Here is a 24,767-nt window from a genome sequence, read left to right as displayed (position 1 = left end):
AGGCACAAAATGGCCAACAATCTCTTGTTACAAAGTCTTTTAGACTAAACTATCCACAGTTAAGAACTGACACCTAGATTATTTTCCCTTTTAACCCAATAACTGATCCCAAAGGGCCCCCAATGCAGACTTTTCTGCCCAATTACAAAATGCCACCCAAACCCATGAAAAAGAATGAAGAAGAAGCATGAAGAAGAAACCCAGGATGACCCCCTGTGCCCTCCATCTTGCTTCCCTCCACAACATACCAAAAATCCCAAATCCTAAATTTCTCACCAAGTGATACACCTACACTACTCTCTAGAATCTGTTTCACACTTTAGTGGATTCCAGTCTATCTTGAAGTCTGGGAAACTTTCTCCATGAATGAGGGTCAAAGTCAGTGCCTCCCCTGGGGGTCAGGGCACCCCAGAGCAGACAGAGAAATATTCCCTGTGCCCTGGGTTTCCACACACTTGCTCTCAGACATGGATGTTGCAATGCCTAGCTGGTGTTTACAAGACCAAAGATTGGTTTGGTGTGTAAATTGGGAAAAGCAGAGCTTGGGTAGTACTTTAAGGCAGGGCAGGCTGGGGAGGCTGAGCTGAGAGCCCTGGCCTGGCATGTGCATCCCTCAGCAGCTTGATTACTGATGTGAGGAGCAGAGGGAAGGCAGGACTGAGCTGGCAGCCAGCTGGAACTAAAATAGCTCCAAGTCCTGGGGAGGAGAGGCAGTCACCAGTGGGATGGAATGGAAAACTTGCAAGGAGCAGAGCTCTGTGCCTGAAACCTGGGACAGTGGAGCCACTGCCCAGCATGCCTGTGTTATTTATAACTCTGGGGTTGTTGGCTTTTGCTGTTATGTATTGGCTTTTGCAAATTATTATTAATCACAATAATTTTGATGTAGTACAGTTTGTAATCACTTTTAACTGCTTTAATATAGTATAATTAGTCAGCTTTTGTGGCCAATATATTAATGTGAAGAAGCATATATTATAGTTTAGGCTTTGGCAAAATACTAAAATAGAGACAGTGTGTTGTGCATTGTAACGTTAACTTTTGCAGAAGTAGCTAATGCTTTTATTTGTGTAACTAACTGACAATGGTAAGAATAAATTAGATAATATTGGTTTAATTTAATTGTGAAGTATCTTATCTGTATGATAAGATAACATTGACAAGAACCAGGAAAATAAACTTTGAAAGAAAGAATGCAAGGAGGAATTTACCACTTTCCCTCTGGTTATCAAGAATTCTGTCAAACCACAGAACAGGGCCTCATGAAGAAATAAAATATATAAATTTCATCTACAGTATGGCATGTCCTTTAAGAAGACAAGTCAAAGATCAAACCAAGCAAAAGAATTCCCAGAACGTGTAAACTCAAGAGTCTTTGAATATGTATAATCTGCATGAATAGGCATTAAACCAATGTAATGGAAAAATATATAAGAAAAAATGTTTTAAGGTAACTGATGTGCTGCTGTTGCTGTAGGACATGAAATAAAATGGTGCAGACACTGGAACCTCCAAGGTAAAAAGAAGGGAAGTTTAATTTCTGACTCCAATATTTATAGATTTTCAGAAGTGACAGTGGATTGGAGGGTGACAGTGCCACCTCTCCAATGACACTGGACAAACCAACAGTCCATCAAATTTCTCCTCCTCCAGAAAGGCATGTTAAACAATAATTATTTACATAAAACTGCGTGAGAAAGTTTGTTATAAGAATGTAAACATCAGAAGGCTTAGAAGAACTAGAACAAAGGAACATGCCTCTGGCAGTTGCCAAGCACCTAGCATGCTGTTTACTGTCCCTTTTATCCCTCATTAGGCTTTTAAATATTTTGAGGAGTGAGCCTTGTTTCTCACATGTGGAGACAGGTTACCACCAGAGCTCTGAGACCATCCTGACAGCAAAAGTTAGGGAAAGACAGAAGAAAGCAATGTGAAAGCAAGGAGCCAATGAACAAGGATGTATTTTTCCATACCAGCCAAGCATAATGAAGCCTAATCTAGTAGAGCTCACCCCTCTCATTTGGGTGCTTTGGTGTTTTTTCTCTTTCCTCCTTTCCACCTTCAGGCATTCACTTTACTGCTCCTGGCTCCTCAACGTTTCAGTGCATACAGTGAAATCTTAGTCCTGCTGAAGGCTATATTTAATTTTATAATCTATAGCAACAGGGCCGGGTTTCCACCTCTGGAGCTTGGAGCAGGTCATACAGTTGTTGCTGAGCAGCAAGCATACCCAAATTAGAAATGACATGTTTTCCTGTTCCCTACCTCCTGCTAGCACCCGTGCCTGTGTATCCAGCCTGTCAGCAGAGTCAGGGAGTATAAGCGCCATTAAAACTATCTTTGTTTGTTTTCTGGAGTGGCTTGCTGCCCTTGATCTGGCTGGTGATGTGGAAGGTAGCACTGGCCCAAGGGAGGGTCAGGACCTGGGAACAGCAGCTGTGGGACTGATGAGCTTAAACTGATCACAGCCCCACACCCTGTTAGCACAACTTTTCTTTTGTTGGTTAGCCAGTGCCCCTTTTGGGTCGGGAAGGAGATTTGGCATTTTGGACCTGACAGATGGCTTCTCAAAGAGATACATGTAACTGGCAGATGCTTCTCCTAAGTGATCAGTTAGGCTTTAAAACCAGCTCTTGGCCTCTTGATGAGCTTGAAAAGGCCTGTGCAGCTTCTCCATCAAAAAGCCTGCCTTGAGGCATTGTCATGTAGAATCACTGCTGTTGGCTTCCTAAATTGTATATAGAAAGTGACAACATAATAGGAAAGGTTATAACTGGGGAAAAAAAAATCCATTCAGTCCAAAATGCCCCAGATCCACCCCTTCTTTTTTTTTTTCCTTAACTAATCTGTCAAGAGCAATTTAGGTTTGGTATTTTTATACTACTACTCATCCTGCTATAAGGTGATGTGGAGTGAGCAACAACCCTGCTTCAGAGAGTGCAGACCCGAAGAAAAGGAGGCTCAGGGGAGACCTCATTGCTCTCCAGAACTACCTGAAAGGAGATTGTAGCCAGGTAAGGGTCAGGCTCATCTCCCAACTAAAGATTGATAGGTTAAGAAAAAATGGCCTCAAGTTGCACCAGTTTAGATGAGATGTTAGGAGAATTTTTGTCGCCAAAAAGGGTTGTCAAGCACTGGAACACGCTGCTTAGGAAAGTGGTTGAGTCGCAAATGCTGGAGGCAGTTAAAAGATCTGTAAATGTTGCACTTATGGAGGTGGTTTAGCAGAGGCCTTGGCAGTGCTTGATGTGATGGTGATGGAACATGATCTTGTCAGATCTTTGGTCTCCATGTGCATCCTCCCTCCTCCAGCACACACTCTCCCTTGCCATCCCTGACAGGCAATGTGGTTTATCCTAAGATGAGTACATCAGATGGGAATTGCAGGAGGAGCTGTCTGGAAGCTCTCATAGCATCCACAATGTCCTCCTCATGGCAAAATTTGTTCCAGCTAATTGATATTTTACTATTTGCAATGATCATGTGTTCATGCATGAAGCCATTCGACAGAGATGTGGAAGAGTCATATTAACTGAACAGTGCTATAACCCTGGAGTCTGAATTTTCTCTCACACTGTTTTAATAAAGTTTAATTTGGTGAAATTTCTCATTCTTTGAAGGAATTAATATTATAACAGTGTTTGTAACAGAGTGCTGATATTAATTGTAAATAAGTATAATTAATACATTGAGAGATAATTTATGTGTAATTAATGCACTAATCGTAATGCATTAACTCCTATAAATACAGTCAAATCAAACCATTATTTTTCAGATAATATGCATAATTTGTGGTTCATACCATCTTATGAAGAAGTCATCATAATATTATATGGCCATGATACTCAGCAGGAAAATTTAATACCTGAACCACCAGAGCATTGCTATCTTTTAATATATAATGATACATGAAAGTCAATAAAATAGCTACTTTGTAGGGATTTATATGGGGCAGGATTTACAATGTTAAATATGATGGGTTTCAAACTCTGTGATAAGTACATAAATGAGCCATTTAATTGCCCTTGATACAAATTCACCCTACTTCTTTAGATTTAGCTATTCCAATTAAATGCACTGAGCATTTCAGATGATTAAATTATTAGATGTATTGTAAAAGCTTTATTTGAGATCTGTTGCTGGTGAGGGAACTTGAAACATACATTATCATAATCTGGCTTCTAATCCGTATGCTATAGCCAACAAATATTTGGCTTTTTTTCATCCTCCCCTTTGATAGTGCTGTTATTCTGTAAGAATATCCACAGAAGGGAAAGACTGTAAGTACTTATGCCACAGATACATCTTCAAAAATATCTTCTGCACAATAGTGTTTTTTGTTCCCTGGTTTTTAGATAGTGAGTAGTGTATTTAAAGGCAAGGAATGGCAGAATCATACATAATTTCAAAATTATTTCAGTGGTTTCTGGGTTTGGACAATAGGAGCTGAATTTGTGTTCTTGAAGTAGGATGCCAATACAGCTGCTTAGAGCAGATACAATATCATGAAGTCTAACAAAGCCACCTGAATGAAGCTTTTTGAAGGATGAGACCAGAAAAATTCAGGTTAAAAAGGAGGATGTATACTTCTGACAGTCATGAAAATATCTTTGAAATAATTTATTTTGGGATGTAGAGATAACCATGTATTGGAATAGCAAAGTTAGTTCTGTAAGAGATGGTCCAGCCCTCTTAGCTGGACATCTGCATGTATGAATCGGGAGGATTGGGGTGCAAATTCTGCAAAAGGGTCAGATAAGGTCACTTTAGGTCATCCACAAAATCCTTTTATGTTTTTAAATATACCTGGAAGCATGGAAAATGCCATTCTTGGTGTTCAAGTTGAGTGTTCCTGTATATGCAGGAGGGAAACATTAAGGCTACTGTAGAGGAGTCTGGGGACTTAAAATGCTTGATGACAAAAAAAGAAAATGTTTTTGCTCTTCTGTTGTCACTTTCATTCTCCTCTCAACCCCTGTTAAATTAAATTTTCTATCACTATTGCTGTTCTTCATAAAAAATACATATTTTATTTTCCTCTGCAGAATAAAGTAAACACGGCAGAGAAATTTACAGTGAGACTTGTCAACAAACACATAAGATCATGGATATTAGGCTGAGCATAAACTTTCTCTTATATTCAATTTGCTATTCTTATTCTCTTATATTCAATTTCCTAGTGCAATAAAACTGTCATCAGATGGAGTGGGGTTTTATCCTGCATCAGCTAGAAAACAATGCCATTAAATTGGAAGGGTACAGTTTGAGTTGACACCATATATCATTGTTCTCTTGCTCTCTTGTGAGTTATGAAAATTAAAAAGTTATGTACAGCATCCTGCTGTGGATTGCATGGTCCAACATATATAAGTAGGGATTTAGTCTGGGTAGTTCAGGGTGTATAATTAATGGATGATTTTTAAGGCTGTTTTTCAGTGTGAAAAATAGTATGTAAGGACTGTAAAAAAGTAAAAACTGCAGTAAAAAACTGCAGTAAGGACCTGGAGGCTCTGAACATTTGTTTTGAACAGAGTGGATTTGTTTGAACAGAGTGGATGGAAAAAGCCCAAACACTAGTTCCACAATTTTTTTGTGGGGGGTAAAAAGCAGTAGAAAAAATACAAAAATAACACAATAAAAAGTCCTTTATGTACTCCAGCACTGGGGGAACCCAAATAGTTAATGAGAATGCATTCACTTTAAAAAAAAGGCTTAAAAAATGAAAAAAAACCCCCAAGGCTGCCACTTGCCCAAGAAATTCAGTCTATTTTTTCACAGTTCAGGAAACCAGAAGCCATTGGAATTCACAATTCCCTTCTCACCTTGGAGATGAGAGTACTTAGCTTTAGGGGTCCCTTCCTTGCCCAGTTTGGTTGTTTTAGGTGAATTGATAGGCTACAGGAGCACAACAAGTGGCTTCCTAAGGCAGCACTTGGGAGTGACATGAAAACTGTGTATTTTTTCATACTGTTCAACCTTAGCCACTTCCATTCCTTAATTTTAAAGTACCTTCTCACTTGTAATTAATTGATACTACACAATGTATTGCAGTGTATCTGCACATGATTAATCCAGCATGCTCTGTATGTGGCATATGAAATAAACCAAACTTTGTATGTGGCATATGAAAGTCTAGGCCAAATCAAAAATGAACAATATATTAATATATAGTCCATTTAATTGACTAAGAAGTACAAACTTCTGTCATTTAATGTTCTCTGAGCATATATTATGTTTAATTTGCTAAGAAGTACAAACTTGTGTTATTTAATATTCCACTGATACTCAGAGACCTGTCAGGATTGATGGCTGGTAGTATGTGGACATGGTCTGTGGCTCTGCAAAACCTAGAGGTGTCTTTCACTTTTCATATATTGCAATTCTGAAAATATATCTGAGTAGCAGTAAATAGGTGACCTGAACAGACTTTATCTCAACTGAGCCTCCTGTTTTTCCTTTGCCATGGTCTGCTCTGTGATGTGTACGTTCATTAGAGGTGCTGTGGGGCTGACATCTTCCACAATTAGTGCTCATGTATAATGAGATGCATTGCTGACAAGGACTCTCTTGTTTTCTATAGTTTCACTGAGAGGCCTTTTCCTTCTTCTTTGGCACCAATCCATTAAAGCTGTTGCACCATGTTCAGCTGGGTGGCTGGGATTGAAAATAATTTTCAACCATTAAAACTCGTGTGTCATCAGCTCCACCTCTTGGATTAATTTGGCTTCTGCAGACCCAGTACATAGTTCATAGGGGAATTCTCTCTGGGAATGTAAAAAGTCCTGAGGCAGTGCCCTAGTAAAAGCATCTGGCTCAATTGCTTTGTCCTGCAAGTTCAGTGCTTGATGAGTAGCAAAGTTTAATTGCAAATTCCTTTGCTAATAACTTGGGTTACATTGTCCTCTAGTGGCTCATGTAGATAACAGCCCTGCTGGCAAAATCATTTTGTCTTATGTTTTTAAATCCTCTCATATTCTTTTCATACAAGTCCACCAAAAAAAATTTGCTTCTTCCTGCCATTGTATCAGTACAGCAAGATCTCTCCTCTGTAACTGGAGATATTTTGCTTAATAAACGTGTATTTTGAAGTGTTCAAAAAAACAATAGGATTGTGAGAAGTTAATATATTTAATCAAAGCATTTGATGAAAACCAATATATCCTTCATACCAACAGTAAAAGAGAATAAACTCAACATGGTTCTTTTTTTTTTAATAGGTTCAGGACTAGTTCACTTCCAGAAAATATACAGAGGTCTTACATAAAGGAAATCAGAATGGCTCTCCACATGTCCTGTGGGTACTCACTCATAAACCTCAGAAACACTGGGTTTTGGGCCTCTGGAGTGGAATCACTGCCTTTCCTGGCACTGGAGTGCTTTGCAGCTGTGTGTTTGCCAGCATAATGCAGATGTTTGCAAGTAGGAGGAGGGATCTGAAGCATGGAGAATTACTCCTAGGTGTTTGCAGTGATAAAACACACATTTTATATTGCTTTGAAAAGATGATGCCCTATTCTGTAATGTGCTGAGTTGCTTTGCCCCTGTGTCAGAGCAGCAGGATTGCTTCCAGTAGAGGCCTTGGCCCTGGCCATGGGAAGTGTAGCAGGCAGTGTTTGGGCAGAACATGGCACATGGGATGCTCCAACAGGCAAGTCTTCCTTTTTCCTGCTCTTTCTTCCTTGATGAAATGCCATGAGTAAGGACAAATAGAGGCTGCACTGCAGAAGGAGTTTCTCTGTGTGTAAGAAGAGGAGAGCAATAGAAGGTTCTGTTTATATCTCCAAGGTTATGTAGGAAGCAGCAGTTATAAATGTGGTATCTCTTTTAAAGAAATAGTGGTGCACTCCAGCAAGGTGATAGATCATGTTTTCTGTTGCAGTTTGCTATGACAGGAGGGACAAAGCAGTACTCCTGTCTTACAGAATTCATTTTCAAGGCTTTTTCAAGCTGCACTGCCTTGTAGTCTATCAGGATATCAGGATTCTGTAAAAATTCCTCGTTCATGTCCTCCGTTTCTGGCCACCTCTTTCATTCTTCCTTTTTAGAATCACAGAATCAGAAAGTGGATTGTGTTAAAAAGGACCTTAAAGATTTTGTAGTTCCACCCTCCCCACCATGAACAGGGACACTTTCTGCTGGACCAGGGTGCTCAAGGCCCCATCCAGCCTGGCTTTTTGGGGAGGCCCTCCTCTCCCTCAGCAGTGCTGATGGCAGAGGCAGTTTGGATCATGAGCAGATCTGTCCTGGCTGCTGCTGGTGGTGGTCTCACCCCAGTGAGGTGCAGGCAGCGCTGGTGGGAATGGCTGCTGAGCTCTTCTGGGATCCTGTCAGGATGCTCCCTCTCCCAGGGCTCCTGGCAGTGTTGGATGGATGCCAGCCAGCTCATTCCCTGGGCTGATCATCCTCAAACACTGGGAGAGTTGCAGAGCAGCTTAATTTACCCTTGACACAGTGGAGTTGAGCATTTGGTGTTGTCCCCACACTGCCACAGAGTGGCACACACCCCCACAGCTGCCGTAGCTGGGAATGCAGCTGGGCTGGCAGAAACAAAAGGTATAAAGGCAGCCTGGGGGTACAAAATGCCTTCACCTTTTGAAATCATCTGTGGTGTTGCTCTTACAATTTGTACAGAGGTTTGTTAGGCAGTGATGGATGCAGGAATATTTACTTTTAGCTGATGCTCTTCTGCTGGTGTTTCAGGTGTTTTCAGTTCAGAAATCAGGTAGTTTCTTTACTTCTTATTCAGCTGCTAGGAGGAGGGTGGTGGTTTTTAGTTTTCTCTAACAAAAAGTTTTCATTTTTGAAAACTCTTTTGTCATGTCTTGCATCAACATTTTTTTTCATGCTTTGTGAAATTCTTTTCCAGGGGTTTGTACTTATTTAACCAAGATGCTAAGTGAAGTTTTATCCTTAGTTCAGAATGTGGGGTTTTATCCTTCATGTGCCACAGAGGGAGTGGTGCAGATTGATTGATTTAGAGCTCCCTGACTACAATTTCTGCTTAAACATTTGACTTTTTTTCAGGTCTCCATCGGGCCAGTGGTTCCCTTCTCCATACTGAAATCTTTTACAGAAACTCATTACTGCTTCCCAGGTGTGCTCTCTCTGACATCTCAGCTGTGAGGGGACTCTGCCCCATCAGTAAGGTCTCTCTGCTACGGCAATGCCCAGGAGCCTCCTGCAGGAAAGGGGATGTGATTGACCATGCCCATTTCTCTTAATCAGAAAAATGCAGGCTTCCCTTCGAAGCAGGGCAGGAGGTTGTTCTCCAACCAGCTGTATTGGTCACGGTTCTCTTCCAGCTGTGTTAACTCCACCTTCCTGTAGTGCCTTTTACACCATGGTTACACCAGCAGAGTCTTTCCAGAATAACCTGACCTTTGATGACAAACTCAGAGCTGGAATCTGATGGAATTGATTTTTGGTGAAACTGATCCCTCATGTTCTCTCTGATAAGGCTGTCTGGGCTCTGTATGTGCTAATGGGAAAAATAAAATGGTGACCTTGTGTGTTCCCGGCGTGCCGGGTGTGATCCTGCTCAGCACAGCCAGGTGTTTGTCAGGCTTTTGACAAGTGCTTTCCACCCTGTGCCTGCCTGAGAGCCTCTCTGGTGCCTGCAGATGCAAATGTGAGTGCACCTTGCTCCCTAGCAGATGTCTTTGGAGAACAGATGTCAGCGCTTGCTGCTTTTCTGTATGAGTGTAAAATGCATCCTACAGTGGAAAACAGGTGGTAATTTTATTTAAATCCTGCTGTATTGGAGAGCAATGAGACTAATGAGATATGCTACAGCTTTTCCAGGGTTTCCATTTCAATAAGCCTCTAATCTTGAAACTGTTTTAATCAGGCTTCTCTATCAGATGCTCTCATTTCTGCAGCGCCAGCACCCACCTGAAATGATTGCTTGGCCTCGAATTAATAGGTGATGGTGTTTTGATGTGCACTGTTGAATCATTTCTATTTCAGGATTAATTTCTGTTTGGCCTTTTCTGAAGGTAGTGTTCAGCATTACAGTGGCTGTGTGTGGATTGTAATGTCCTTGTGTTGTCTCCTGCCAGAATAACGAGATGGTGGAGCTGCAGAGGATACGGATGAAAGATGAGATTCGAGAGTACAAGTTCCGAGAGGCGAGGCTGCTGCAGGACTACACTGAGCTGGAGGAGGAAAACATCACTTTACAGAAACTGGTGTCCACACTGAAGCAGAATCAAGTAAGCCTGGAAAGATTCAAGGCACTGTACTGTAAATTGTCACTATTTTCTCCAATTTCCATTATGTGATCCCATAGGGCAGTTTGATAGAAGTTCCTTTTTATGTTTGGGGTTTTTTTTCCAGTTGGGTTTTTGCTAATCACTTATTCTGAAATGATGTTTGTGCCCATTTTTGAAATATGGGCAAGCTCTTATCTCAGTTTTGAAAAATTGTGAAAAATTGGAATATTTAATTGCAGAACTATGGAATCACAGAGGAGTTATTAAAAGAGATATATTTTTACTTCATGCTTTTCCTGTCCCTCAGGAACTCAATGCCCAGCAGCCAGTTGTCCATTAAAGTGAGCAAAAGAGCTTTGGTCTCCTGTCAGAAGAGTTAACTTGTGGTGAGGAAAATGAAAATATCCAGGTTGGATGGTATAACACTTCCTCCCTTTTAGATGCTGTCTAGGCCATCATAACATTGTACTTCATAACACCCTCTCCTCACCTGCCCTCAGAGGGTCACAGCTCTGCTCTGCAGCTCCTGGTTGTGTCCTGACCTATTGCCTGGTGCTCTTGGGGCTTCTGTGGAAGAGCCAGCCCTGTCACAGTTTCTAATGGCAGCCTGGGAACAAAGCTGCCTTATTCCTGCAGGAATAAGCAGTGCTATTTCAGCTCTCTTTTACTGCCTTTTTTTACTGCTGCAGCACAAATGCAATTGAAACACTTGAAACAACAGAGCTGTGCTGCAGGGAATACACAGGTAATAGAAATGGGTGCATAATTTCCTTATTTATGAAGATGCCTAGTCCTTCACAGTCCTGAAATGGAATTCATAGCAGATCATCTTTGTTGCCAGAGTTATTTACCCAGACAGCAAATTCCTCCTTTGAGGCTTGGATTTTTTTCTCATTAACCTCATAGGGACATTTTCACATTTTCAGGAAGTAAACCACCCCTTTATGACTGTCCTAGTTTCCCCCAGAAATGAAATCTATTTGCAGGCTGTTTATATTTGTCATAATATTTCATTCTAACTGAAATCAAATGCCAGCAGTCTGTGGAGAGAAAAAGCATTGCCACATTTTGAAGAGCTTTAAAAATCAGTCATTTTGCATCAGAGATTCATGCACTTGTGATTCCTAAAATTACTTTAATCTACAAGATAAAATTTTAAGAGCATTTTATACTTTAGTGGTTGAATTTACAAAACCATATGTTATAAATCTTGGTGCTAAAATGTCATTACCTACATGTTGGGGTTTTTTGTAGCTTTTTAAAGTAAGAGTCTATGAGAAGGTAACCATAGAGATAGAGATCTTTAGCTTTTATGTGTGTTTAAAATTGAAAAAGTGTTGGTTGTTTTGTTGGGTTTGGCTTTTTTTCATGTACTTAAGTTATAAATATAGGTACTTGATTGCATTTCACAATTTTTCCAGATGGATCTGTTTCTCCAGTAAGGAAAGATATTAAATTGCCAAATTGCCAGTGGATTTGAAACTCTTATGGATTTTCCTTTTCTATTTAAGAATGCCCACTATGACATTGGGACTTCCTTTGTTGTTTGATATGTTTCCAGTTTCTGGGTTTGAAGATTAGTGCTTTGGTTTTTAAGTTTGCCTTTCCAAAGGTTTATGAGTGGAAGACTTTTGACAGGTTGATAAATATTCTACTTCAATAGGAATGGTTGAGATTTTTTTTGCCAGAGCCTTATTTTAGTTTGATTAAAAATCCATATATGTCAAATATTAAAAAATTCTATACAATGCATTAAGCTTGCAGATAATGTGTTCGACTTATAAAAGTATCAACTGCAAAAAATTTGGGCTTTTTATGGAAACATGAAAATTTGGTATTTTTTCCCTCTTTCACCAAGCTATTAAATTCTCTCCCCTGATACTGAGACTTTTTTTCGTTCTGAAATTAAGAAGCAGATGACTAACATGACTGGAATTAAATTTAAAGAAAATCAAAATGTCATCATTTTTACCAGGAATGCTGGTCAAGTGTAGGCATGGACCTTGACAAACAAAGCTCTTCTTTTTCATTGCTGTGGGGTTTTCCAGCAGTGAAAAGGAAGATGAGGAAGGATGGCAAAGGGGAAGCATTCTGCAGTGGGGATCTCTTGCACTGTCTAGGTATTGTTGATCAACTGGTTTTGAGATAGGCTGGGTTTTTCCAGGCTTTGTTTCTTGTGAGGTGAAATGGAGAGGACTGAACAAGGGAGCTGCCTGTAAAGGACAGAGAAGAAGCTGCTGTTTTGCTCAGCTCACAATGCCCATAAATACCTTGATAAAATACCACACCTTGGTGTGGGGCAGGACAGAACAGTGAGCCCCTCCAGTGCTGCCAAGGGGTGTCACTGGGACACATTCCAGGCACTGTGGTTGGAGCAACAGGTTCCTGTGTGCTCCAGAGGGACAGCCCTACATGCAGGCACTCCAGGGACTGTGGGGGGCTGCATGAGCTGTTTGCTGCATTGTTCTGGTAGTTAAAAAATCTCTAGCAATTTTGGGGCATCTTGGAGTTTAAACTGACTGTACAAATAGATTCCTGTTTAATTTTTAAAATTAAATGCCTCTGGGGTAATGGAGAGCCTTGTAGAGTGCAGAGAAGAGAGTTGAGGCTCTTCTACTGGTTTTGTACCTTCCATCCATATTTTTGAAAACTACCAAGATACTTGAAGAGTATCTGTGCCTGAGTGACTTTACATCCAGTAGGAATTGAGATATGAGGTCATCTTCAGAATATTTGTAAATCATATATCAGGCTATATTAACCCTAAGATCTACGAATACCATGATATACCAACATTGCTTGTGGCAATTCAAAGTAAATCTGCTATTACCAGGACATCAGGTAATAAATAGCCTTCTTCCCATGAGATTTCATTGCTTATCATAAGTTATTCAGAAAGAGGTTTTCTATTTCTTGAGTCTCACATGCTGAAAAAGTGAGCACTGAAGTATTTAACAGAGAGAGCTCCACTTGCACTTTTTGCTCAGTCAGTTCCTTGCAGCAGCAGGCAATGTCTGGTGTTCCAAACCATAGTTTCTCTAACACTTATCTCAACAGGGCTGATAAATGGCAGGTTTCCACAACTCAAGTTTTAGTATTATGAATGTTCTTTGTCTTGTCTAATTCAGGTTGAATACGAAGGCTTAAAGCATGAGATTAAACGATTTGAGGAGGAGACAGTGTTGCTTAATAGCCAGCTAGAAGATGCCATCCGGCTGAAGGAGATTGCTGAGCATCAGCTGGAGGAAGCTCTGGAAACTTTAAAAAATGAAAGAGAGCAAAAGAACAATCTGAGAAAGGAACTGTCCCAGTATATCAACCTCAATGATAGTATGTACAATAACCATATTAATATATCAGTAGATGGGTTGAAGTTTTCAGAGGATGGGGGTGAGCCCAACAATGACGACAAAATGAACGGACACATCCACGGGCCTCTGGTGAAACTCAACGGTGACTACAGAACTCCCACGAGTAGGAAAGGAGAGTCTCTGCACCCCGTCTCTGACCTCTTCAGTGAGCTCAACATATCAGAGATACAGAAACTGAAGCAGCAGCTCATGCAGGTAAGGGCTGAATTTAATGTTCTTGGAGTGTTTAGACACATCCTATGAACCCTTGTGCCAGTTTTGCACTGATCATTCCTGGTGATGTTCTTGACCGTGTGTGTCCATTTTCCAGACTTCTGCTTTGGTGTTTTTTTATATCCAGGTTTTGCCAGAAATATCCCTAGTAAACATGGTAAATACCCCTAGTAAACTCTACCCCTAGAATACATGCCTGCATAAAAGTCAGTGTGACTTGAGCAGATATTTAGTGCAAAGGGGAGAAAGGGATGTAGATGCTGGGGTCACAGAAGGTTGGATTCCTTTTTTCCTGCTTTCGTAGTGGTAAATGTCCGTGAAATTGCAAATGAAATAAGGCATTCTTCAATATGAATAAGCTATCTGGAAAAAAACCTCATTACAATACCTGCATCTACAGATTTGATTATGGTCCCTTGCAAGTCAGAGGCAGTTTTTGCCATTAAATTCAGCTCAGGCAAGGTTTGGCAGGCGGTCAGGGAGAACAAAAGGAGGGGAGGGCTGCTCTCTGCAGCCGTGCTCCAGGAGCATGTGGCGTGTGGGCTGTCACAGAGCGCCCTTGTCCCACTGGCAGCCCCGGCGGATGCGCGGCTGCAGGGGGTGCCTGGGGCTGGACAACCAGCGCTTGTTCCCTGTTCATCCAGTGCTTGTTCCCTGCTCATCCGTGCCCAGGCAGAGCAGGAGCCTGGGATGTGAGCCAGAGGAAAGCTCCGGCTGGCAGCCCCAGTGTTGCCATCATCTCAGAAGGGGTGCGGTGCCACGCAGAGAAAGGGTCGTGCTGCCCGAGCTGCTGAGCAGCTCGTCTGCCACAGCAGCTTGAAAGGTTTTGGCACCGTCAAGGAAACGCCCAGCATCTTCTAGCTTCGGGCTTCTGAAAAGCACCTCTTCTAAAGAGAGGAAATTTGGGCCCTTTACTGCTTGAAATGTGGAAGGTTGTTTGGAAGTGAAGTAGAGCAAAACCAATTTTCAGTGCTTGCTAGAGAACAACAAATCCCTATGTGGTCTGTCCTGTTTGCTGAAGAGTTAATTGTTTTACTTATCTCTTTGCCAAATTCACTGTGGGATGTTTTGATCTGAGCTGTGACATGGTGAACATGGGTGATATCTAGTGCTTTGCACCAATAACTTTGACACAAAGCATACATCGTTTGGGTGTGAAAGCTTCAAATACAGGATTTTATTTACATGAGAAATTTTGTTAAACTTTTCCAGTTTTAAAGTAAACACAGAGTGTATATTGTATATATATGCACCTGGAAGAACATATACATGAATATATATAATATATATATTTTTTTAATATATATATAGATAGAGAGTGACCCCAATGTAGGGAATAATGTGCTTTGACTCCAATGATTTCGGAAGGCTGAACAATTGCTTTATGAAGCCATACTATATTACACTAATACTATACTATATTAAAGAGATACTATACTAAAGAGATACTAAAGAAAAACCTGTGACTGTCTCCAGACACAGCTTTGACGTAATTGGCCATTCAATCCAAACAACCATCAGCAGAATCCAATTAACAAATCACTCTTGGTAAACAATCTCCATAACGCATTCCACATGTGCCAAACAACAGGAGCAGCAAGTAGAGATAAGAATTGTTTTCTCTTCTTCTCTGAGCTTCTCACTGCCTTCCCCAGGAAAAATCCTGGGAGAGAGAATTATGTCCCTCTCTGTTCAGACAATGTGAATACCACATATATGTATGTATGTATACATATATATATATTATATACCTTATATGCAGCTTCTAATTTGATTCAGAAATAATTTGATTCAATGTTAAAATTTTAAAAACACAGCTTCAAAAGAAATGCTTTTAAATGGTCACATTTCAAAACACACTGTTTTTAAACCATAATTTACAATGAAATATATGCAATATAAATTTTGAAAAGTGAAAGTTGTTTTGAAGAATGAAAATTACTTAGAAATTTTTAAAAAATGGTTGCTTTGAGTATGTTTTTTCTTGATTTTATTACATTAAGTGCTGAGCATGATGAGTTAGCAAACTTCTGCTTGAAGGATACTGTAATTGTCTTGATCTTCTCTGAGTTAAAAACTTGTATCTCTTAAACAAAGAAGCAGCCTTCTCACAGTCACTGGGAACAAACTTAGGACCCTATAAAAGAAATTATAACTATTTTTGGTCGTAGCATTTTTTGGTGCTGGGGCCCAGCACATCTGTGCCAATGGTGGCCACCATTGTTTGGCATTTACATCCTCTTAAAAGATTCATGGTTTAAAAAGGCAGACTAGACCTCAGTGAGAGCCTGATTCTTTAGATACCATAAAGAGTCACTGCAAAATGCTGATATTTTATAAAATTATCTCCTTCTCTGTGGAGTTACATCATTTCAGATCACACAAATTAAATTTGGATCATACAGATTAAATGTGAAAAATTCGGCCAAAAGTTTTCCATGTGGTAGATGTGAGACTTAATCAGGTTTAAAAGCTGACAAAAGGTAAATAATCAGCAAAATTGGATTTTTTTTTTCCCTCTACAGTGTCTTTGCCATATGGTGTTCATTCAGCTGTATCTCAATATTTGGTGTGAGTTCCTCCTGTTTTCTGTGAAGAGGCTGCACTAGGACAGAGTTTCTGAACGAGCTGATCATTTATTGGGGACTATTTTAATGGCTATAGGACATCAGGTTCCTTTTTAGGATAAAAGTAAACTTCAGATTTGCCATTTTGTAAGGGTGTCTGGCAAATTATTTTTGCTCCTCTATCTCATAAAGAAGACTTCTCTGAAATAGCATGACAAATAGAATTCTTTCTACAGCTTTTGAATGCTGCTGTTTCATGGGCTGTGCTGGTCCTTGGAGACATTTAATTGCACCTATTCCTGTTCCATGTATATATCTGCTGTGTAACAAATGTCCTGCTGAAAAATTTCATATTCTGAGATTTTCTTAGAAAAGCTCAGGGCTTTGTGGTTTTCCTTCCTGTTTGTTGTCCAGTGGAAAAAATTCTTTATCTCATCCTTGAAGTCTTCGTTTCTTCCCATGGTCATGCTTTCCTTTTTTTCTGAGGCCACAATCATATTTGGAAAACTTTAGATAAAATTCTCTTTAAAAAGGCAGAAAAATAAAAAGTCCCTCCAGCTCAGTTTCTGACACTCCTCTTCAGCTGCCTTGTACTTTTGTGGCAAATATGCTATAGCTGAGATTCAGGGTTCTTGAGATGAGTTCTCCTGTTAATTTGTTCCAGTCTCCCCCAGGAATTGTTCACTGAAATTCTGATGTTGTTGAAAAAAAAGGAAAATAAATAAATGGCTATGGTTAAATTGCTTTCCATAATTGCAAGCTATAGATGCAAATTGGGAAGGAAATCTCCTCAAGCTGAAATCTCTGAAGAGAAGGATGCGTCGCAAAATCGGAGACAGCTACTTTTGAATTGCTTTTATTTTCATTTTAAGATGATAAAAATCCTTCCTGCAGCTACCAATTCCAGTGTCAAAAAATTGCACCAACTGGGCTGCAAAATACCTGGAATTGCCATAAGTTTGCTGTGGTGGAAATAAGAATATAGTATTGTCTAGAACAGGAAATATTATTACTGTATTTGGGAACAGCAGAGTCATTAATATGCAAAAGGTGTGCTCAGGACTGAGCTGGAGCTTTGGGGTTTTTCCCTTGGCAGTAGGAGCATGTATTTATGGTTTTAAACAGAAGGGGATTAGCTTAATCCATTATTGCTGATCCAGAATGAATAAAATTGAGAGATCTGTGAATTTCCTTTTGCTTGCTGTGCAAGTTGATATATGGGTTTTAAAAGTTTAAAATGTTTTCTTTGGAAAGAGTCCTTTCTGTTTGAAATGAGTGTTTCCAGAACACATTTATGTTCAGAAGAGAAATTATCATAAGATCCAAATTAGCTCTGCTACAGTTTTTCTTCATGATAGGGTATAATGGCTCAGATCAGTAGTCCTGCAGGATCAATTCTGTCTGCTTAATTTAAGCAGGCACTGAATCACTGTGCTGCTTTAACACACAGGTGTTTTCTCAAAGGAAAGGCTTTATTATAATAAATATTATTAAAAATAAATATTTATATTTACATGGGTACAATATACAGTGAATTGGCTTCTTTGTTGTGAACATGCCCACAGTGGACCCATACACTTTAATAATCCAACTGCCCTTGGTGTGTAATATATGGTTCTTTATTATCACTACAATTTCTCACTATAAGGTTAGAAGATCCTTTAATTAGCCAAAAACCAGATTTTTTTGTGCATATGCATAGCTCACCTTACCAGCCTGAAGGAATAAATACCTTCATCTGCTGAGGGCAGTGTAGCTAACACTGAAGCCTGAGATACCAAGTGGTAACAACTGGAGTTCAGCTGAAGGTTTCTAGGGAAAGCAGACCTGGGGCAGGCAGCTTGGTGAAAAAAAAGATTAAAGCTGGTAAAGAGACTCCTGCTCGGTTGATCTCGGAGGGTCCCCAGGACAGGCCTGACCAGGAGATCTGTAGAAAGTGGTCACTTTTAAGAAGATGCACTTGGCAAAAGGGAAGTTTACCCTATTTTGGATTTTCTCAGCAAGAGTGGGCTGACATGGGGGCTGAACAACAGTTAGGTTGGCAGACATACTGGGGGAAGGAAAAATGAAGAAGGGTGCCAAAATACTTGTAGTTCTTGGCTGTCCTCTTCTGCACTGATAATGTAGTGCCAAAAGTGGAACACTTCATATCTAAAGAGAGAAACTCTTCCTGGATCATAAAATAATGATGAGGTTTGGCACTGTTTTTTTAACTTTGTGAGATGATATTAATACCTTCTCAGTTTCTCAAAGGCTTTTCCTTTACTAAGTTTTGTGGTGGCTAATTGGATTCTTTTCCACATACTGCTGATAGGAAAGGAAAGTTTGTGTTTACTTCTTTTTTCTTTTTTAAGGTTTCTTCATAATTGAAAACTTTAGATTCTCAGAATTAAAAATTCCAGCACTTATGAAGGGAAGTGCCATTTTTACTGCATGTGCTGAATGAGATATTGCAACAGGGGAAGAGAAGATCAATAAACCTGGTAGGCTCAGGGTCTTATTGTAGAAGTCCCAGTTGACACCTCAGAACAGGACAAAGGCACAGGAAAAAGTTGGAGCATTACACGTAAAACTTGGAAGTCTTTCAGGGATGTTATGATGAGCAGCAAATACCTGAGCAAATCAAACTTGTAGGTTTGTCTTGTTCACTTGCTTTAAAATTGCTGTGCATTAAAACTTCTAGAGGTGTCCTTCATGATGTCTTCTGTTGTTCAATTGTTCTGTTGTCCACTTTTCTATGTGGATATTTGGAAAGAAACTTACTAGGTCACAACCAGTGGCTTGTTAGTTGCACTACAAGTCCTACTTTTTCTGGCTTGAATTTAAACAGATGGATTTTGCTTACAGATAAGTGCTGGGGTGGAGCAGTCCTGGGAGTTGCCTGTGCTCAGTGTTAACTGTGTGATCTGTGCTACATTTCCACAGGGTAGATTGTTCAATCTGTGGAAATGTGCACAGCTAGTTTTTTACTGCGTTTGCCTTAATGAAAGTGTGCAGCAGTTCAAAGATATAAATGAATATTGTGAAAGATTGGTAGAACTGTTAAAGGGAAATATAAATTCAAGCTGTATTGAGAAATGGCTTATAGCTGACAGTGATGCAGTTTCTGTGTTCAGGGAACATATGTCCTAATGAATCTTGTATCATCACTCTAGCTGATGAGACAGTGCTTGGGCACTTGGTAATTCTTCAGTGGGCAACATATGAAATTGTGATCTAGTGGTATTGGAGGTTGTAACAGAGCCTGGGACTTCTTAAACCTCTGAGAGTTACAAGGTGCTCTATAAATTAATTTTATGTTTCAGGTGTACATGGCTAAAATCTCTCAGAAGCCCTCAAGCTGCAGGCAGTGGTGGGGTGGAAGAGGTGACTGGGACTGCAGAGTTTGGTGCTCAGCATGGGTAGGATGTGATCCTGGGTTTCTCACTCTGACTCTGTTGCAGGTGGAGAGGGAGAAGGCCATTCTCCTGGCCAACCTCCAGGAGTCTCAGACGCAACTGGAGCACACCAAGGGAGCCTTGACAGAGCAGCACGAGCGCGTGCACAGGCTCACGGAGCACGTCAACGCCATGAGGGGCCTGCAGAGCAACAAGGAGCTGAAGGTTGAGCTTGACTGTGAGAAGGGCCGAGATTCCAGCGAGGAGGCGCACGACTACGAAGTGGACATCAATGGCTTGGAGATCCTGGAATGTAAATACAAAGTAGCTGTTACCGAGGTGATAGACCTTAAAGCAGAAATCAAAGCCTTAAAGGAGAAATATAATAAGTATGTGGAAAACTACACTGAAGAGAAGGCCAAGTATGAGAGCAGAATCCAGACATATGACGAGCAGGTGACAAGCCTGGAGAAGTCGACCAAGGAAAGCCAGGAAAAAATGGTCCACATGGAGAAGGAGTTACAAAGGATGACAAGCATAGCAAACGAAAACCACAATACCCTTAACACTGCCCAGGATGAGCTGGTGACGTTTAGTGAGGAGCTGGCTCAGCTCTACCACCACGTCTGCCTGTGCAACAACGAGACGCCCAACAGGGTCATGTTGGACTATTACAGGCAGAGCAGGGTCACCCGCAGCGGGAGCCTGAAGGGGCCCGATGACCCTCGAGGTCTCCTTTCCCCACGACTTGCCAGGCGGGGGGTGGCATCACCTGTCGAAGCCAGGACCCCGACCGAGCAGGTGACGAAAGAGGCCGCGGAGCCTGGCAAGGAGCAGAGCCCCACAAAAACACCTTCCATTTCTCCTGTCATCACAGCCCCTCCTTCCTCCCCCGTCTCTGACACCAGTGACATCCGCAAGGAGCCTATGAACATCTACAACCTCAATGCCATAATAAGGGACCAAATCAAGCACTTGCAGAAGGCTGTGGACCGGTCGCTGCAGCTGTCGCGCCAGCGGGCCGCGGCCCGCGAGCTGGCGCCCATGATCGACAAGGACAAGGAGGCCTTAATGGAGGAGATCCTGAAGCTCAAGTCGCTCCTGAGTACAAAGCGAGAGCAGATCGCGACCCTGAGGGCGGTGCTGAAAGCCAACAAGCAGGTAAGGTGCTCCTAACACACTAACAGGAAAGTCTGTTATTTATACAGGTCACTTACAAGCTTTCCCAGGGGTATTTTGGAGGAGAGGTTTTACTCACAGGTTATTTAGCCTCTCACTCACTCACAGCAAGGGTACACCTTTGTTCCCTCCCCTCCCAGCCTCCTCTTTAAACTCCTCTTCAGTTCTGCTTTTCTCAGCACCCACCATTCACTCATCAGAGGTGTAACCAGGGACCAGCCCAGGCATGCTGCTGTTGTTACCACAAACTGTTGGTTGGAAAACAAAACAGAACATCCCTGGAGAGGCTCTCAGTGGTATGCTCTTCTATTTAGGAAAATAAAAATCTTCAAGGAATTATTTCAAGTTTTTTTTTTTTTTCAAATCTTAAGAGGAATTCATCCAACCACTTTATTTTTGATGTTTCACCAATGAAAAGAAGCCAAAAATTATAGTACTTCATATCAAATGCCAAAAGAAATCCATCTTATTGCTGTGTTTTTCAAAAGTACTGTCAATTTTCTTTGCATAGTATATCTACCAAGCCCTTGGCATCCATTAGATTCCAGGTTTGAAAACACTGTAAAGAAATCTAAATTTAAACATGCAAATAGTTTTATTTACTTTGATGCATCTCTGTTTGCCCAGAATTAAATCTGAATGCAAAAGGCTGCAGTGGCAGTGGTTTTGTTCTAGGTTGCCTGGCACTTTCCCCATCTGAAAACAGTGCAGTGATCACCACATGGGGGCTTGAATCCTGGTTAACAGCTTGGCACTCTGTTAGCTGCTGACAGTGATAGGATTTCAGTGTTAAAATTCCCAATAGTCAACTATTCTGAAGTTACACCAATCAATTAAACTTGAAATTGTATCTGTAACTGCATAGGGTACTGGGGATTTTTAAATTGCAGCCATATTTCATCATATATTGAGTCTTTTATAGTATTTACCCCCTCTCTGATACAACACGTGTTAAATATTAACTGAAGTAATTAAATGCCATCTCTAGCTAAGCAATAATAGCTCTGAGCAATTATATGTAGATTTTCCATGTAATTAAAATGTAATTTAGATGGAATTGATGTATGTGGGTATACATTCTGTGATTCCGAATTAAAGATTTTCCCCATTAGCACAGAGCTATCATTTATTTTTTGCTGCTGCCAGAAGATATATCTCAGTCTCACTCTTTTATTGCTGTCAGAAATAATGCATTATCCTAAGGCATGCTCACTGAAATGGAAAAGATAGATTTGCTGACTAAGGAGCTGCTATTAACTAATCTTTTATTTATTAGATAGCAGCATAGATATTGGTAACTATACAGCTGGGTACAGAAACTTGCAACACTTGTTCATGCAAACCTGATATCAGCTTCCTCAAACTTTCAAGCTAAAAGACATAATAATGTAAAGGGAAGGAGAAATTTAATGTTGGAGAGGGGAAGAGTCATTCATTATGTGCCAGCCTCAAGTGGTGGGTGTATCCCAGAACCCAAATTCATGTTTTGATTCATGTTCAAAAAAACAGGAGTTAAGATTTATTCTCTCGAGGTCTTCCCCTTCAAAAGAGTAAGTTTCTAAGCAGCAAAAGCTGGGGATGTTTTTCCCTTATGGAGCCCTTCCTTAGGTCTGGTATTTTGGACTTTACTAAAAACTTTAGTAAAAAAACATCCTTGACTAGGGAAACACAGTTGATATGTAGTGTTGGTCAGTAGTATTTGCAAATAAGCATTCTTATTTTATAAATAAATATTATTTAGAAATATTGTTTTATTTTCACAAAGCTCTAGTCAGAAAAAGATAGCAAGATTTGGTGTAAGAAGATGCAAAGCTAAGTCCATGAAAATGGATTATTAAATCAATAGCCCAAGAAAGCAAGGCACATAGATCTTGCTGGCTTGCTTGCTTACCTTGTCTTGATTTATGTATCCATTTGTTCATAGCCCAAATTACTGTGTCTGCACCTGAGTGGTGGAATAAACATTAACAATAGCAAAAAAGAGAAAGTAAAATCAAATTAATGATGCAGTAATTTTTAGGACTGGTTCAATAATGGGTTTGATTTTGATTTCTAATCAGAAAGCAAAGCTGCCCGTGAGGGGAATTTAACACCCTGAAGTTCTGATAGAAAGCTGATCAGTTGTTTTCATAGGTAAATAGTTTAATGAGGCAAAATTGAGTCAGCAAGACCTTCGTGTCTGCATTAGTTAATAAACTGTGGTGTCTGCAGCTTCCATAACTGCAATACCCATGAAAGTCCTTCAGAAAAAAATACCTTGATAACCCCAGACATACAGAATTTTATCTATAAACTAATGCTGATAGTATATGGACAGAACACAGTAGAATTTCTGCTGTGAAAGAGAGGCTTGATGAAAAGTCAAGGTGCAACTTCTGCTCTAAAAATACAGGCTAGTTTCCTGCTTTTTGTGTGACATAAAAATCCTACCAGTGTAGGACTTAATATTTATTAACAATTATTTTAAATTATCTGCTTCTCACGCTGCTGATAAAAAGTAAATGGGATACAAAGGTGTCTTAGAAAATGAAGTCTGTTCACAGAGTTCAGAGCAAAGATGGCAGCCTTTGGGCTGAGTTTGGGCAAACATCTCTTGTGTAAGGATACAGAGGAGGATGGAAGGGACCCTGTTAGTTCTGGCAGTGCTTGAGGCTCAGGTGTGTGCTGACCTCAGCCATTTCACCTCCAGGGCTGGGCTTTGGGGATGGGGAGGGAGCTGAGCTCTGTGTGGTCCCCAGCTCTCTTTTCTCACTAATATTTCACACCCTGCTGAAGTCCAGGCCTTGGAGCTCTCTGCTCCCTCCTGGCATTGCTGTCAATTCCAGGTGACTTCTTCTCCACAGTAAATGCACAGTGAGCCATCAATCTCAATCCCATGCCTGCTGGCTGCAGAGCCTGGGGACTTCACTTGCCCAGCTCCTCAGCGTGCCTGGTCTGACAAGAGAGTGTCATGAGCACCTCTGCTGTCTTATTGGATTATTTACTTCACTGAAGAATATTCATGCTTTTTTCCTGTGTTTTCATCTTTTTTCTTGTGCTCTCCATCTACTTGTGTGTTGTGAGATTGCATTTTTATGTGGAAAAAAATTCTCTGATTTTTTTTGATTATTTTTTTTTTTAACCACAGCTTTAAAAAATGCCAGGACCTGGCCTCTGCTTCCTTGTGGCACCCACCACTTGGAGATTAGGGCTCTTTTTTGTCCCATCCTTCCTTTCAGAGAATGCTCTGTATACACTGTTCTAGATTCCCTAAATCTAGATTATCCTACTGGCACCAGGCATAACCAGGCATATATGGCTCAATGGGTACAATTTGGGGATTGGCTGAGATGGGGAACAAATAGAAATAATTTCAACAAGAGCTGGCCCTGGAGGAGTAACATGAAGCTGTGTCTTCAGTCCATTTTGTCCCTGTTAGTTTGGCACAGTGTGACAGTCCAGCTGAGGTGACCAGACGCTCTAAGTGTCTCTGGTAGATGGAGGCTGAGTTCCTCTTCTATCCCCTGTCTCCCTCTCCATTACATATTCAGGCTTCAGGGTGTTCTCAGGATTCAGGCAAGTTTCCTGTCTCTTCAGGCTCCCCAAATTTCCAAGAGAAGCTTCCTCAGCTTCTGCTCCCCTTCTTTGTTTTTCTAATAACCCTACTTTTTTTGTTTGTTTGTTTTACTTGCTTCTCTAGCAGAGCCCTTGTGCCTATTTGTTCTTCACTTAGGAGACTTTCAGGAAGGGAGATCCTAAAGCACCTTTGGCTGGTGCATGGAGAGACATGAAGTATTTCCCATAGGATTTGAAACTTATGCTTTGTTTTCTCTATGTTGTTTTATAGGAAACTTGAATAGGAAGAAAAAA

The 24,767-nt window shown here is 40.6% G+C and overlaps 1 protein-coding gene across 7 annotated transcripts in view; it reads left to right on the top strand.

The window, feature by feature from the left end:
• BICD1 (BICD cargo adaptor 1) overlaps positions 1-24,767 on the top strand; it is a 166,247-nt gene that overhangs the window by 111,836 nt on the left and 29,644 nt on the right. For 4 of the 7 annotated variants that reach the window (XM_036400296.1, XM_054514802.1, XM_036400293.1 and 1 more), the window contains exons 3-5: positions 10,059-10,211; positions 13,340-13,777; positions 19,806-20,900. In XM_036400296.1, the coding sequence (XP_036256189.1) occupies positions 10,059-10,211; positions 13,340-13,777; positions 19,806-20,900 (1,686 nt within the window). Of the gene's footprint in view, positions 1-10,058; positions 10,212-13,306; positions 13,778-19,805; positions 20,901-24,767 lie in introns of all 7 variants that reach the window. The other 3 variants (XM_036400295.1, XM_036400297.2, XM_036400298.1) reach the window with 1 other exon arrangement.

The sequence above is a fragment of the Molothrus ater genome, chromosome 5, assembly GCF_012460135.2.
Source record: "Molothrus ater isolate BHLD 08-10-18 breed brown headed cowbird chromosome 5, BPBGC_Mater_1.1, whole genome shotgun sequence".
NCBI classification, from domain to species: domain Eukaryota; kingdom Metazoa; phylum Chordata; class Aves; order Passeriformes; family Icteridae; genus Molothrus; species Molothrus ater.
This window is presented reverse-complemented; position numbering and strand designations above follow the sequence as displayed.